This window comes from Streptopelia decaocto (assembly GCF_964273445.1).
Source record: "Streptopelia decaocto genome assembly, chromosome: Z".
Taxonomy (NCBI): Eukaryota; Metazoa; Chordata; class Aves; order Columbiformes; family Columbidae; genus Streptopelia; species Streptopelia decaocto.
The window spans coordinates 40608614-40626314 of record NC_138657.1 but is presented as its reverse complement, the minus strand read 5'-3'; the positions used below and the strand labels follow the sequence as shown (position 1 = coordinate 40626314).

General features: G+C 40.3%; 1 protein-coding gene across 2 annotated transcripts in view; it reads right to left on the bottom strand.

The window, feature by feature from the left end:
- CHD1 (chromodomain helicase DNA binding protein 1) overlaps positions 1 to 16420 on the bottom strand; it is a 61524-nt gene extending 45104 nt beyond the window's left edge. The window contains exons 1-2 of one of the 2 annotated variants that reach the window (XM_082075547.1): positions 16089 to 16420; positions 13962 to 14158 (exon numbers count right to left, since the gene is read on the bottom strand). In XM_082075547.1, coding sequence (XP_081931673.1) covers positions 13962 to 14014 — 53 coding nt within the window. In that variant the 5' untranslated portion in view covers positions 14015 to 14158; positions 16089 to 16420. The remainder of the gene's footprint in view (positions 1 to 13961; positions 14159 to 16088) is intronic. The other variant, XM_082075546.1, reaches the window with a different exon arrangement.
- Between the last annotated feature and the right edge of the window lie 1281 nt (positions 16421 to 17701).

Genomic DNA, 17701 nt, shown 5'->3' with positions numbered 1-17701 from the left:
CAGAGAAAAACAGAAAAATATAATTTAAAGAACATAGCATCAATAACGTCTTACTAAGCTTTCTTATCCCACAGTGTTAAATCGGCACAAAGAAATGGGAAAAGACAAACTGAGTAGCATCAAGTAATTTTAAAATTAGGTAAACAGCAAGGACTTGCTAAATGCTAAATGCTAAAACATTTATAAAATCTTAAGAGGCTATGGCAGTACTCATACATACTTAAAACCAGTTTGAAATTAACTAGTAAAAAGCACTGTAGGAGTTCGAGCATACAAGACTAGTCTATGTTGGTCAGAACTTACTTCAGCTCTAATTATCCAAATTAATACAGACTTGTGAAACTATACTAGAGTTTCTGCCTGTATGCCTCCTCATGTGCACCACATACTACCAGAGATCTTGATGCAACTACAGCACCTATGAAAAGATAGGTAAGATAACAGATGTGATTTCATTTCAGATGAAATCTGAAGAACTTTCCTGTTTACTACCCGCAGGACAGGCAACTGACTGGCTCTGAGGATACCAATGCATGTTTATTTCATCATGTCCTTTCATATGATGTTTCACCCTGGGCTTCAGTAGCACCTTGACTTGGAGCCACCTCTACAAAGACAGTACTACAACCCAGAAACTAGAGCTCTTGTTTGCAAAGGAGGTAGTAAATGGAATAATACATGAGTACATGCTGCATAAACACAGGCAATAAACACTGCAGATTGTTGAGACAGTACCAAGCAGCACTGTATGACATGTAATACCTATACATCCCCAACAGCTGCAACAGTCTATACCTCAAAGAACTTTCCTCTGAGAAACTGAAAGGATTTGAACCAAGAGTAACAGTAGGTGGGGAACGAGAGGCAAAACACACATCTACAGTAAGAACTAGAGGTTAAGTGCTCAGTTTTGACCATTAAAAATATCTTCAAAATTAGAGAGAAAATTGGTATTTTTATCACTTAAGTCACTGCAGTCAAATATCAAAAAAGAGAACATGTTTATGCAGAGATGAAAATATCACACACTTCTGGGTGTAGACTGCGTCCTTGCTTTTCCTGTCCAAAAATTTTTTAAAAAGTTTGGTCTAGCACTTCTAATGATACTCTCTCACAACATTTAACAATAAGATATCATAATTTCAAACTAGGATAATGATATTTTTAAAGAAAAACTTACTACTAGGTTATTCCAAGTTATTTTACACTAACACAGGTGTTATCATGAAAAGGCTGAAGAAAAGGAACTTCATTCGGCCAGTCTCTATCGAAGTCACTGCCTCTGCTTACACAGAATTTTTTTTCTTAAACTAGAAAAAAAAAAAGGAAAACTCAGTCCCTAACCTAACTATCTGGAAAAGACAAAAGTTAAAAGAAAACCTTTTGTATCGACACCACAAAACCCCCTCTATTGCCTAACAGGACTAACTATCAATTCAAACAGAAATTGAATGGAAATTTTCAGCCTAAGACTTACTTCATAGTTATCTCTAAAGGTAAGGATATACAAGACACATGGAAAGAAAGAATAGATTTGATTACTGTGTTTTTTCTTGCTTTTATTAATCTCTAATGAGAAACACTTTTATACCAGCATCAGATGAGACTATTAATAACTTGCTAGGCTACCAATCAACTTCTGATATAAATGAGCACCTTGTCTTTTAAATAACACTTGGAAGAAAGCAGCAGCATTCAAGCAAAAACATAGACCTAACTTTTCCTAAAAATCAAGAAAGCCACCAAAATATGCAAATACTTGCTTGGGACACAGAAAGAGTGCTACGTAAAGAGTACTGAAATGTAAAATGGAAAAGCAAAATATTTCTGTGGCATTTTAAGGCCATGTCTCTTAAGCAGTCTCCATACTGAAAAAGTGGGGTAATGAAAACGAAGTGTTACTGACGAACTACTGTAGCAGTAGTTTTCAGCTGCAATTTCTATTCAGCATAGATACTAGCAGTTTGCTACACCCTATCAACTCAACATCCAGAGATCAACCTCCTCAAGAACTTTCCCACTATAGGTGTAAAATCACTGGACGTTATGTGTACTTGGATTTTTATTTTTGTTTCACATGTAATGCTGACATAGGCAAAATTTAACCATGAGTCATCGCCTCTCATTATGACACGCCCAGCCTGCCTCGGGACTTAACTGAGAAACGTACCTCTGAAAGCCAGCAGCCCTTGTGAGAAAGACAATCCATATTTCTGCTAACTGACATGAGGAATGCTGCGATTTAACTAAAGGCCTTCCCATCCTGTAAGAAGCCAAACTTTTATCTGTAGATGCCACTAATACTGTGAGCACAAGCACAAGAAAATGGTGGAACTGACACTTCTCCTGTACAATCTGTTTGACACATTGCAAGGTAAAAAGCCATGACCAACAAGAAGTTGGACCAAAAAAACTGGCATTATCAAGACTATTTGAAATATGTGTTTACATCCCCTACTGTTAAAAGTTAACCTTGCCCTAAGTGTATATTGTGTCTTGAGACACTAGCTAACAATAATATTAAGCCATCACAATCAGCAAAACCTTTTATAAATAACCATCCAGATCACAAACAACAAACCTCTATTTTTTCCCAGCAGTGTTTCAAGGCATGTGATACTCAATACTGTACTTTACAAAATTGCACTAAACTTAATGAAAAATGTTTAGAAGCCTCTTTTGAGGTTCTTGTATCTAAGAGAAAGGGAAAAACACACCACGTGCATTTCTTTGTCAGCAAACATTGTTGAAAGATGCATAGAAAACGTTGGTAAAAGTCTGAATAACTATTAGAACAAACCATGCACTGTATGAGGTTTCAGTTGCATAAAAGTACAGATGCTTGTAACATGACCCATCTTACAGTATTGCTAGATTCTGTTTCAATGATGAAATACATGAAGAGCAGAATTCTAGTAAGGGTGACAGAGATCACACTACACATGAAATTAATCCACTACGTCACCCACAGGTAAGCTCCTGTAGCAAACAATCTGAAGCAAGAAGTGTACAAAGTGTGAAAGTATGTCATTGATATAGCTAATTTTATAAAAACAAGACTGTTAAATAGTAAAATTTTTACAATGCTTTGTGATGAGATGGGGAGCGACCATAAAAACCTTTTGTACCAAGAAAGGTTCACTTCTTAAAACCATTTCTGACCTTGAAGATTAGTTTTTGGTGGGGTCTGGGGTTTTTGCTTCTTGTTTTTTAAAACAAGACACAAGTGTTGCAAATTTGCTGACATTTTCTGTGAAAACACGTGGTCACCAGTAGGACACTACCTAGCAGACAGTTTCTAAAAAGTAAATACACTTAGTGTATACCTTCCAGGTGAAGTGACATTATAAAAATGAGAAAGCAACTGCTTTTCAAAAGAAACTGATGCTATGGAGAGAGCATTTTGAAAACAGATGTTTGGAAAGGTTTCCATAATTATGCAATTTTATTGGGAAAACCAATGCATGTCACCTATAAAACTGTCATATCCATACACTTAAAAAGCTGGGAGACAGAAATTTCTAAGCTGTTTAAAAATCTCCCAAAAAGTTTCAGTAGGTTTCAAACACATTTGTTAAAAAAATCAAACTGCAACACATTCTCATTAATTTGCAAGAACAGACTGACACTAAGGCAGCTAGAAATTTACTAGCCAGATTTTAAGAAAAAACTTTGCATTAATTAGTTGATAGGATTGAAAAAATTACTATAATAATTTAGTAAGGGCAGTTAAGGATGCACTTCTTTCATTTGGAACTATGTATCTTTCTGAGGTATCTTTTTCAGCCATGCCAGCCACTAAAACCAAGTACCAAACCAAACTGAACTTAGAACCATACCTTCAAACTACCATATCACTGTTAAACCAAATTTTAATAAATAAGAATATTCATCGTTTTTTCAGTGAGTGCAAAAGTAGTTTTTTGCTATTAACAAAGTAAAATATTTTCAAATATTATTTAGAATAGAATAATAAAATCATTTCAGTTGGAAGAGACCCTCAGGATCATCAAGTCCAACCATAACCTAACCTAACTCTATCACTAAACCATGTCCCTGAGAACCTCATCTAAACACCATTTAAACACCTCCAGGGATGGTGACTCAACTACTTCCCTGGGCAGTCTGTTCCAATGCCTGACAACCCCTTCCATGAAGAATTTTTTCCTAATATCCAATCTAAACCTTCTGTGACGCAACTTGAGGTCATTTTCTCTTGTCCTGTCACTTGCTACTTGGGGGAAGAGACCAATACCCTCCATGCTACAACCTCCTTTCAGGTAGTTGCAGATTAGCTGAAGATCTTTATAATATCTTTATCTTATAATTTTAAAATTTCTATTTCATTTTTATGTCTAATAATTGAGGTGTTAGTATGGCAGTACATGTATGTAATTCACATAAATGAACTATACATACATTGGAGGTGCATGTTCAAATATTTTTTACTGATAAGAGTTCACCAACAAAAATATTGGAGACCACATAACAGAGAGAAGCCTTCCTTTCTCCCTATCCCAGACACATTAAGCAAGCCTTGCCTATTAAAACTGAACATAAATCTGTAATCCCTTTGACAGGATTACCTAAGACCCTCTTCCACATAAGCGGTATTTCGGATTAAATCCTTTTACTCTAGATGCTAACACTAGGAGTACGCACATATTTACACACACATGTATTCAAGAAGCAAATTCACATCTGTCATCTCCTCACAATAAAGGGGAACCTTGGGAACAAGTAACTTTAAAGTCTCCCTTTAACTGCTCCCTTTGCTTAAAGTTTCAGCATTTTTCACACACTGCGTACAACAGTACAAGCAGTAGTGTGAGCACTCTGAAAACATTCTCACTCCTCGTCAATAAATTCACACGTTGCTAGGAGCTCTACAAGAATAATTGTTTCTGACATCATTGTTGCTGCTCTCTAATCCCCTCTGTGGTGTCAGTACCATCACTTAGAGACAACAGCCTCTGCTTTTCAAAACAGCCTGTTTTAATAAACATTCTAAAGGTCTGATGAAGGAACGGAACAAGCAGGAGTGAACAGGCAGTACTTCTTAAGACCGCTGTCCTGAAACTGAAGTATAAAACAGTGCACATCAATGCAGAATTTAACAAAAACTAAACAGATTTCAAATGGAAAAGAGTTTTTTTGATATTTTTCAATCTTAATACACACACATTCCACAGTGTATGACGATATACTGCAAATATTTTACTGAAGTGCTTAAACTGCTACATGGTGTAACTCCTCCCATTTCCCACAAAGCGTATCATTGCTGACATGACTAAGAAAAAGGGAAACAGCATACAGAACTCCTACTACACTGCAGTGCCTACCAGCATCACTGGAAATTTAGAGAGCTTGTTTGCCAGAGTTTTTAAAAACATAACTGTTCGAGTTTTTGAAATTCATATGAAAATTCATACACGATATAGAGGTTTCATATAGATTTCTAATAGCTCAGATGACATTTTCTTGATCTGCTGAAATGGATACCCTAACAGCCAGCTATAACAAGGCAAAACTAATCATTATCAGCTTGAAAGACGTCTACAAGCTTTTCAGAGCTTGAATACAAGTAATCTCTTCTTTTAACAAGTTTTATTAGCAGAAGTCCAGAAACAGTTTAATCTTCTTTGAGGTGCAAAAAGAAAGGCAATATAATCTAAGAAGGAAATATGCATATTTGCAATGGAAGCTACCTCTGTAAACCAAGTAATAAGTAAAAGCATTTCACACTGTACTAAAATTTTACTTTTAAAATAATTGCTGCATTAAAGACAAAAAAAAGCCCTGTCTGACAGCAAGACAGTTTACTTGCATTAGAGAAACAGAACCTAAGTTATATAATAAACATTTTATACCATAAATTCAGGGAGATAACAGCTGTGAAGGCAGACACACCCTTGGTCACTTACTTTTCCACCTTTCCCTATGGAGTTTCTTAATTTTCCCTGCATTTTTTAAGGCGTAGTCTATAAGCAATTCCTTCTCTAGATAGAGCTTTAAGTATTATCTGATATAGTCTAGGTAGTGTCCATAATTTGACTAACTCTTCCTTCAACATGTAATGCCCATTAGTGCAAAGTCGCACCACTGACCTCCACAAAATTAATCACTTGGATTGGCACTCCTAATTACCAAGATTCTGGTATCATATCTCTAGGGCTAAGATGCAGGGAACACTAAGTATCTCCTCAAAAAAGGACTGTAATACTGTCAAAATTACCTTTCACCTGTTGTCTAATGTTGTTACATAAATATTATCTCAGGAACAGCAATTCTGGTCCTCTGCTCCCTCGAGTTCCCCTTACAGAAAAGGAGAGGCAAAGTGCATTATTTCTTGCCATTTCTCTTCCTGTACAGGCCACGGTCTTTGCCTTTGCTTAAGATGCAAAAAGCCAAAAGCGGACGCTTTTACCCACCATGCTGTGGACACTTGAGGTAGAGTAAGAGATGGTTTGGGTACAGCTTAACCAGCCTTTTGCCTGTGCTTCTGTATCCTCATTTCTACTTCTTCCAAAAAAAGCTTGATTAAAACTGCAAAGTAAGAGAAAAATCTCTACTATTTTCAGGCAGTTATCATAAATTAAGACTAGGCTGTCTTTCCCTCACCCTTTCTGAACATAGTCAAGACAAGTCTCTCTGCAGGACAATCCAGACTACTTTCTTTGTTCAACAACTCTGGTTATCTCTGCATACCTTAAACACAATCTGAGAAACAGTCAGCATACAAGACTTCTTTCTCGGTTAACTGTTCACTTGTGTTTGACAATTTACCCTGTTTCATCGTGTCACATTCTGTATTCCCTTTGCCCTGGTCCTGTACTGCTGACCGCTTCTAACCAACTCTATTTTGCAGTCTAACTTCCTTTTTTTCCTGTCTTCCTCACTGATTAATGGGCTTCCAACAAACCAAATTCCCACAGAAATTACAAACACTATCAAGACTAGAATAGGAAGTGTAGATGGAAAGAGGGGTTAGGCTACAGAATAGACATGTTGTCAATATAACGTATGCTGAAGTACAGTATTTGCTAACATTAACTGTTAAAGACCATTTGTGCTTTCAGGTGCTTCATTACTCAAAATGCAATTCCTGCTTTTATTAAGTCCCTCTTCTAAGCCTTCTTCCCCAGGCAAATAATATATTTTTTTAAAATAAATAAATAAATAAATAGGTAAAATGAAAATGGTATTACGTGTTTAAAGGTGTCCATGAATCAGCAACCTTGCACTACATTCACTGCACTTTGTTCAACTGAAAAAGATGAACAAACAAAAACCCCCCAAACCCAAAAACAAACAAAAAAAACCATACCCCCCAAAAAACAACAACAACAACAAAACCCAAAGAAAACAAAAAACCCAGCAACTAAAAAACCAAGCCAAAATCAAACACAGACAGCAATACACAAGACTGTACACAACTCTGGAGGATCATAAGGCTATGGAAATAGAAACAAATATGATAGATAAAGCACTAATGATGATTTCTTCAGTACTGTTGGACTGAGACACTTTTCTCTACCATGCAAACAAACCACAGCAATGATGACAAAGTTAGCTGTCAATAATCACTTGAAGAAGCAGGCATGCAACAGTATATACTACAAACAAGTAGCATGTTCTCAGGATGGGATTTCTACCTGAAAAAGTATAGTTCCATGCATGTCAACAAACTGAGGTGTGAAGTCTATAAGAAGCACCTTCCAGAATATGTAGTCAGGAAACCTTTCTCACCCGTAACCCTCGAGTCAAGCAGTTGTATTTGTACAGCAGCACTTGTCAAATCTTACTTGATGTGGAAGCTTGACACACTGAAATAATTTCTCTGCTCTTCTTTATAATCACTGTCTCCAGATGCTCCCTCCATACTCAATATGAATTTATGCCTGCGTGTAGTACTTATTTACAAACTACTTTGCAAGAAAAGCCATGCAGCTTAATGACAGCACCAAAGGAGAATTTTTCACATTTGTTTTTACCTGTGGTTTGTTTGTTTTCAATAAATACAATGAAACTGAAGAATGCTTTGGAGAGATGACAGGCTTAAACAGCCAGATCACTGAAACGAATTAAAAGCAAGTAGCCTGTCAGAAAGTCATTAGTTCCCTTCAAACACCTTATGTTTAGCTTTACTAACTTAATCCTTAAAATAAGGTGCCCCTGACAGGATCACAAAAGGAGGAAGCAAGTCTGCTAATTTACATAAGGTACTAGGAAGAGAAATTCTAAGATGGAAAGCTACACAAGTCACATTATAAAAGAACTGACTGAGAACTTAAGACTCCTGTGTGAGGTGTAGGTTAACAATGGATCCAAGATCGATGATTCCAAATGCATTCATTAAGTTAAGCTACCTTAAGAATCTTCTGTTTTAAAAACAGCAGGGAAGAGAATACCAATTTGAGCAAAATAAAGTTCAACACACTAAAAAAAAAAAAAAAAATTGTGCGGGGTCTTCGAAAAGCATCTGACAGTGGACTTGTTGTCATTGTTCTGTTTGTTTTGTTCTTAAAATTTACCAGAAGTTGAAGGAAGGCAAGCCTTTAAATATTAAGAGCCCATGCAAAATACGCAGAAGTAACAGACACTAAAACGGCAAACTTAAAATTGCAAGTCTAAAAGCAAGACTGTTTAGGTAAATGCTATGTGTTTTTTAGTTTTATTTTAAAAGAAATCTTAACTATTTAATTTGATTTAAATGCATGCAGAAGATTTATCTTATTTATCACCACCACTGAAAAGCAGAGGGATCAAAGAATATAAAGTCAGGCTATAAAGTGTTATTTCCTGTTTATTTCCGTAGCCATTACAAAGCATGAACTCCACTGAATTTTTCTGATATGGGATAAGAACTGAAAGAGATGCATTTTATTTCCAGGCCTGCAGATTACAATCTGCTGCCACTACTATAGATTTCCCCCAAAGCAGAGGTATCAAAACTATACTGGTCACCTACCAACCTTCATGACCCTATGAACCACATTGCAAGTCTTTATTTGAGAGCCAGAAGTCACGCATCTTAAGAGAGCAACGAAATTCCAGAAATCCTTCACAGGCAGAAGATATCAGCAGTTCCCAGGGGTCTACTACTCTGTTGTGCAACCTGACCATCCTTCAACATGCAGCTGGTTCCAGGAGGAACACGAGGATATCTTTACCAGAAGCTCCTTGTAGATAACCAGCAGAAAAGTATTAAAAGGAATTTAATTTAAAAAATAAAATTTAAAAAAAGAAAATAAACCCCAAAACCTCCACAACACTTGGGAGGCCACATGTGCATAGGTCTGGTGTATACACTGCCTATATCACAAAACTTCACTTTGTTTTGAGGAATGTGAAAAGCTCACATCAGCTAAAATTTTGAAGATCTCAGAATGGCAGAACTGCATCTAAAATATGTGGAACAGGTATTTAGCAGCCAGTTATGTTAGACAAAGACTGGGACCTGGATAAACTCAGCAGAAGTCCAAAAGTCAAACTAGACATCATATGCACAATAATAAACTGCATAGCAACAATAAGCTGCATGATAAACTTATAATTTCTTATTTAGTTGGAAAGGTTTCTAGAAAAAAAGAACACTTGGGTTTTGATACATCTTCTATCTGAATTCTTCCCAAAAGAAGTTAAAAGAAGCTTTTAAGTTGGATCTGGACACCTCATGCTTTAGGATGCTTAATTCTGCAAGAGATCACTCCTGATAAAATAGCAGCTCCCTAACCAAAGAGAAGATTATGGCTAACAGAAGTGAAGAGCTTGCTTTATCCGCTAGCTGTTCACAGTAAATTCTACCAACAGTTTCCTTTACCATTCACTGACTTCCGTTGATCTGAGCGTTCCTGTGCACTAACATGTAAGTATCTATCTCTACATGTATAGTTCTATGTATATACTCTCTCGACATAAACATACATTTTTATTATCTATTGAACTTCTACCAGAAAGAAGCCAGCACATGGAGATAAGTCTGCAAATATGTTTGAGGAATGTCTGTTTTAACTCTCACATTTCTTGAAAGCAAGAACCTGAAGTCATAGCTTTCAATTAATCTTTTTTACCTCCTACAGAAGGTATGTGTTTATATAGTAAATTGAAACCTACTGACAAAAGTCTTGACTATCTTCAATTGACAAAGCAAATTAAACCCACTGAAATTACCACCTTCTATTAAAATCAGCTTTCAGGTGTGTGATTAATGGCGAAAGTCTCTGGTGTAAGCAGCTGCTTTCTGCTTCCTGCAAAAATAAGATTACCATATATTCTAGCCAGCTACCTTCCAGTTAAGCTGCACTGAGCACATCCCTTTGTACCTACAGAGAACGAAGGTTTGCTTAAGTCCTCTATACTTTGTTCTGCAGGAAATACCGAAAGAGCAAAAAGACAGGAAATCAGCTTGTTACTCAATTTGCACCCATGTTTTACTTCTGCAGTCCCTGTTCTACCTGGAGTTTGTCTTGCAGGTCTGGTATAACCGCAATTCCTTGCTGATTAAGCTTTCTTATTGCTATCTAACTCTAATGTATTTACTCAAGTTTGCAACAGGATGCTTTCAAGAGCTCTACACAAAGATGGTTTGCTTGACTTAAGAGTCAGCTTCTCAGAGTATTGCTATAAAGCTTTTGTGTCTACACTCGCTGTCCAGATGAACAATATCTGTGATGTTTTACCTTGAGCTACCTAAAAATATTCCTGAGTAGTGATTTCAAGTAAACAAGAAAGTGGAGAGTAAATTCCACTGTAATTATTCCCCAGAAATTAGATCATCAAGCAATGAGATTAGATAATACTGTTTATGCTAGTCTACAATTTCCATCACGCTCAGTTCTAGTACTGAACTACAGCTTCAGAGGTTGCTGAAATAAGCAACGGAAGTCCAAACAGTGGAGCCAGTTTTTCAACCACAAAAACACAAGAGATGCACTTTTCCACTTGTAGCAAAATAGAACTTCAGGCTCAACACCAGCAAAAAGGGAAAGGCTCATTTTCTAAACAGATGAACAGATGCAATGCTGGAAAGAAGTGTAGGAGCATGGCAAACTGGACATTCCGTTCACACACTTCAGAAAACAGTCCAACTTCACAGCCAGTCACAGGGAGTAAAGGACAGCTACAATTCCTTACTACTATGCTGACTCAAAAAAAAAGGTTTGTGATCAGTACTTTCTCCAGCCCTCCTACTGCTGAAATACTGCTGGCTTTCCACAAATTCTGCAAGTCACAGTGTTTCCATAAGACAATACAAAGCAATATCCACAAGGATAGAAGTGATGACGGCAGCTCCCCTACATCAAGCTATATTTAATTGTTATCAAGCTTGTCACTCCAGAATGACAGCCACGAAGTTTACACTAGACATCAAAGGAAGTGAATGGCTTTACTGTACTTGTAAAGTGTCACATTTGCAAAGTGACACAAAGTTTCAAAGATTTCTTGTAGTCATCATCAACGCTGCTGTTCAGATTATCACTGGATTGGCCTTCATCTTTTCTTTTCTATGAATTCTTCAGAGTTTGATCTTCTTTACAATTTATTCCCAGCAGCAATTTTCAATTGCTTTCTTCACTTGTTCCCCTTCCCTCCCTAGCATTCTGAATGCAATGGGACCACTAGAAGCTTCGTAAACGTATTTTCTTACTGATGTCTACTTCCATTCTGTAGAGTTCACATTTCCAGACTTGAAGGCTAAACAAAGCAACACTTCCCAAGCTACAGTTAGCTATCTGTGTGCAGTACTAGCTCGCTAAGGTAATTCTTCTTCAAATAAAAACTATCTAGAAACTTACAAAGACGACAGAAAAAAGACTAAACAACAGGCATAAGTCATATAAAGATATTTTGTGTCACACTCCTTTTGCAATAATTATTTTAATAATGGAACTAGGCTAGACAGAAGAAGGTACCATCATTTAAAATGGAAAACTTTCACCTTTCATTTACAAAAAAGAGTTTCCTGATAATACATGGCAAACATGAAAATAAGCTTTCCAAGACCTGCCTGTGAGTTACACTATGTACTTAATGGCCAATACAAGCCTAGGAAAAAACATTTTTAGCATTTTAAAGCTTTCTAAAGCTTTAAGATGTGTTCAGCAGAACATTTAAGATGAAGTCCAAAGTCCTGCTTCATAGGCAAGTATCAAGTTCTGAGTACTACGCATTTTCCTCATACTTACTTTTAATGAAGTTCATGGGAACTTCATGATGTTTAGCTTGTTTAGTCTTAGGACTTGCTACAGCTGTTAAGTAACTTCGATATACTGGTATTTATGGGCAGTCACAGTCCAAAACAAAGTAGGTTTCCCATATACCTTTAGCAAGGTGGCTGGTTTCAAGTAGTAAGAAAATTCACACACAAAATCATCAGTTAGTACCTCTGGTAAGTTCATGTTTTTTGGAGGTCTTACATTTCAGAAGGCTAGCCTTGTTCACATAATTTTATTTGTTCGTGCTTCTCTTCTCATCTGACAACGCTTTTTTCCTTTTTAAGGAAATTTCGTCCCCCACTAGGAGAAACTCTGAATTTGTTTGCTAACTGAAACAGTATCAACTTCAACGAAAGCAGAAATCTTCAGAAATAATTATGTATCAGACCCTACAAATTACTCCTAGTGTTAAAAGATTACTGTATTTCTAGGACATTTCTCTGTATAACAGGAAGCTTGAGATAAAGTTAAAAGTTAAAGTTTATTTAGTTTTACTGTTCATAGATTTCCTTGTGATTTGCACCTAAAGTTGCCTAAACAATTATCTCTTCCCCTTCTTCCCACTCCATCATGCACTTTGCTACATGCAAGCTCAATGGCCAGCATGTTCTGACTGATTAGCTGGCAATTATGTTCTTCTTGCATTTCTTCATTTGAGGCAATAATTTAGATCTCTTTCTATTCAACTGGAATTTTCCATAAAGTCCACTGAAAATAGTTTTCTTTATGTCCCTCTGATTGACAGAATCAGCTAACTGGTTCAACAGGCTGTGATCAGAAAGAGAAGCAGGAAGACAGATGAGCAGAATAACAGCACAGTCACAACCAACCTCTTGGAAGTATAAAACCACCTTTTATTAACAAGTTTACTTTGACTTATTCACCCTTCAGCATTCATCATATTTCCAGTTTTAGAAATCTAAACTTTCTAGCACAGGAAGGACTGTTTGAACTTAGCACTGCTCCACAAAGAGAGCTTAAATCCACCCCTACAAATTGGCTCACATTGTGTGTGTATGCAGGGAAGTTCTAATGAGGCTCTTCCAAACACATGAACACTCTCCATATGCTATGTTGAAGACTAGCATTGAACATTAGAGGACTTATACTTTTTTTTTAATTACAAAAAAACCCCACAAAACCACCAACAACAAAAAACCCCAAAACACACAACACCAACCAAAAAAACCAACACCAAAACATGCTGGAAGCTGTACTTCCACTTCAGAAAACCAAGTTAGCACTTTTACTGATACTGCTCTGACAACTCTAAAAAGGAAATAATTGTGAGGTACTCTATATCAAAAAGAAAATTAACAGCCCATTTCTCTACCTTTAGAGACAGTCTAGTTGAGGGTTTTATACAACACAGACACATACAACTTTATAGACAGTAGCTTTATTTCAACATTCTAATCCAATGTATCAGCTTTTCACACTTTAGAGATTTTTTTTTTTTTTTCTCAAAAGGATAGTACTGTTCTATTGGATGCTAACGCAGTTTTAATACTATTTAAGGTTTATTAAGTAAGGTGTATACAAGATGATTACAATTCTTAGCTGAAGTGATGTGAATGTAACAAGCAGATGAGGCACTTGAAAGAAAGCACATATAGACCTCCTAACTATGGTATCCTAGCTAACCAGGAAGCTTTGGCACCAAGTTCAAATATAAACCAGCTTTACTAAACAAAATACAGGAGAATACACAGCCAAGAATAACTAAAATGAGGAAGTGCTTACCTTGACTCTCCACTACTGTTTCTTATGCTTTCTTCATCACTGTGCCCATTCATTGTAAATATTAAGAAGTTTAAAATATAAGTCCACTCAGGTTACAATGCGGATATCAAGAATCCCCTTCTTGGTACTTTATGTTTTCCAGGTGATGTGTTTGCCCTACTGTTCTCTGGAAGTATGCAAGATTTATCCCAAAATACCTAAAATAGTAAAGAAAAACATTAACACAATTTGAAAGTACGTTTTCAACTAAAAAGATACCAAAAATAACTTGGTCTTTCACTAACAGTGAAAGAAGACATCACATTTGACATCATGTTTTTAACTGAAAAAAAAGCTTTTTATGTATTATCTGTTCATGGTTGATCATTTTAGCACCATGTTCTTTTAACCCTCCCCCCGAAATTAAAATCTCTCTGGATGCCTATGAAAAATAGAAAAAAGATTTAGCAAGAGAAGTACACATCTTCTTATTAGTTACACTTTAAAAAAAATGAAGAACTAAATGAAATACACAAAATATATGAAAGGAAAGACCTGTCTAGCTTTCTGTTTGACTGCAGTTGAGTTCCGGCACACAGGTCGCTACACTCCTTTATGCAACTTTTCTTTGACGGTGTTATAAAGATGTCAATTTCTGCTGAACTACCAGCTGCAGAATATGAAATGTTATGAAAATACATTCTCTTTAGCATTGCAGGGTGAGAAGAACAGTTTACTGCATGTCTGCATCCTTGTGGCTTAACTTTTGACATAGTACTGTCTTCAGGAAAAGTAGATCTAAATTTTAAAGAAAAACTGCCTACCCGAACACATAGGTAAAAACCATAGATATTAATGTTCTGCTAAGATTTGCTTAGTAAAAAGTACTTCACGCACAAAACATAGTGGAAGCATTTCTAGATATGCATATGATGTTTACATGCACTTGTAGGTGGACGTAGGAAGATAAAGACTATCCCGTTTAAAACAATTGTCTCTGCTAAATCAAACAAGCAAGATGCCACAGATGGAATGATCATTATTTCACACACAAGAGTATCTTAAATCACATCACTGCAGTATCCGGTGCAACTACAGAAAGTTTGGGCTGGCTGTAAATGGACTGCAAGTATAAACTCGCTGATAAAGTGCAGCCCCTCTCACAATTTAGTGGTATGAAAGTGTTCAGGGGCGTGCCTGATGACCGCCTATCCCGAGGTGCTCTCCCCTAATATGCAACCGCCCAAAGCATGGCTCATCGGGAGGGCGGGGGAGCCTCGCTCCGGGGTGAGAAATACAGTCAGACGCTCGGGCCACTCCGGCCAGCAAACAAAGGCGGAGAGGGAGGAGAAAGTCACAGAAAGGAGGCCTGCAACCCCGAGGGGCCGTGAAGCGCGATCGGGGACGCCGCGACGGCGAAGAAGCGCCGGGCGGCTCCCCGCGGCCCGGCCGCAAGCCCACGCTCCGCGCCGCCCGGCAGCAGGTTCCCCGCCGCCTGCCCTCCCGCGCGTACAAACATCCCCTTGTTCCAGGGCCCAGTATCCTCTGAACCCCGGGAAACACCTCCAGCAGCGGTGAAACTTGCTCCCAGGCACCCGTTTCCGGCCCTGCGGCGATCCCAGCCCCGGCCGTCCGCACTGCGCTCCCGCGGCCTCCCACGGCTGCTCTTCCTCTGCCCGCCCTCACAGTGCTCCCGTGGGAGCCGGGGCCAGCGTTGCCTCCCGCTCGCAGAGCCGGCCCTCCACTAGCGGCGCGGCCTGCACAAGTGCCGCTCCCGGCCAAGGCTCCCTCGCATGTCCCCAAGGCCGCAGCTGTCCTCGCTCGCTTCCCCCGGCGCCCCCCATGGCCACAGCACAGCCACGGCCGTTCTCCACTCTCCTGGGCGGCTCGACACTGGCTCCCCCCGCAGGAGCCAGCGAGAGCGGCTCGACTCCGGTTGCCCGCCTCGGCCTTCGCAGCTCCCTCCCTCCGCGGAAAACAGCGAGCAGGCCTAAGAACCCAGGCCCGCCTTGGGCATCCATTCCCACCTGGCCGACAGGGGCCCGGGGCCCCATCTCCTCAGCACCGGCCGCCCCCCATTCCATCCTCGGAAGCCACACAACTCCTGGCCGGCGAAAGGGAGAGAGGCCATGGCGGGCCTCTGCTTACCTGTGTGCGCCCGGTCCGGCCTTCCCACAGGGCCGCCCCGGCCCGAGGCTGCGCTACGCCCCACGGGGAGGTTCGTGCCGCAGCCCAGGGTCGGGGGCTGCAAGCGCGGCAGGGCCTAGGCCGCCTCTCCTCTCGCTGGCCGCCGGCTCCTCGCAGCCCCGCGCGGTCAGCTTACTCGCCGGATCGAACAATAGGGCCCCGAACCAGGGAGGGAAAACCAGAGTGGGCGCTGCGCCGCTCCGCTCCGCCACCGCTTCCTAAGTCCTCCCGACCGCCGCCATCATGCTGCCGCTCCGCCGAGCCTCCCCCTCCCTCGGTCGGATGGAAACCCCGGGCGTGATGTCAGTCCTGCGCCCTGGGACCGACCAGCAGGAGGAGGAGGAGGAGCCATGGCCGGAGGCGACGGACAGCGCCGCCGGGCCGCTTGGGGGAGGGAGGAGGATGGCGAAGGCAGGATAGGCCGCTCACCGCGCCGGGGGCCGGCGGGGCTGGCGACAGCGCCCACCCTCACTGGCCTGCCGCAGGGAAGGGGCGCGGGGGCCTTTGCAGCTTCCAGCCCTGTGTGCAGGCGCCGGGCGCGGCCGGCGCGGAGAGGCGCCGCAACCCGAGCAGTGCGACCGCAAGCCCGGCACGGGTCGCCCATTAACGTTCTGCGAAGAAATTTTTTGTGTTTGCTCTGAAGTTTTCGGTGTAGAATCACAGCCTGGCGACAAACAGGGCCGCATTTCTTAGTCTAACTACGTAGTTACAAATGGTACCGGGGCGTATCTATGAAGGCTCGGTGAGCTGCTCCTGGCGGTTCGCTTGTCTCCCCTCTTGCTGGTGACTGGGCTTCTTCCATTCCAGAACCTAGCACTTTTCGAAATGATTACTGTGAGCCGTTTGCTTAATGTGCCTCACGTTCGTCATTGAACAAATAAAACTATACCCCCCAAGAAAAAGGTCACGTAAGTTGTGTGTCCAAATGTTTCCAGAGTGGCAAAGTAGTGGCAGTGTAATGCAAGAGTATGCTGTAAAAATCTCTATGTCACAGCCAAACCCAGCATTGGAAAGAGAAAGCAGCCTACCTGCCTCCTCCCATTCGGAGGCACATGTACATGGTTATGCTTTGTCACTATAAAGGAGGATTGTGGAGTCATTGCTGACTGACATCTGGCACCAGATGTTTGGACATTTAATTGTTTAGCACCCTGCAAGAGTGAAAGAGGTCAAGATCAGCATCAAAACTCAGTTTGCTCGTCAGCAACAGGAAGCTCGAAGGAAGGGAGTCACTGTGTGGTATACTAGAGGAAGGTGGTTACAACAGCTGTCAAATGAATTCAAGCTTGAAGAGTTGTGTTGGCTAAAAGCCAACGTCTGAGCCAGTTAGTCAGCTGGAGACCTCTCAGCCTATAGCTTACCTTATGGTTGCATTTCCAGGGTGAGCAGAGCTTGTTGCCTCTATGCTTAGCGGCAGGTGGGCAGCCAGTGAAACCACCACCCTTCAGCTGGGCTGCTGGGGTTTCCAGGAGCTGTACCTTCAGCCCTCCAAGCAGGTTGTGAGATTGGCTGCCACGCACAGTGACTTGCTGTTTGAGGAGTAGTAGAGGCTAGAGGAAGTGTATACACAGGTC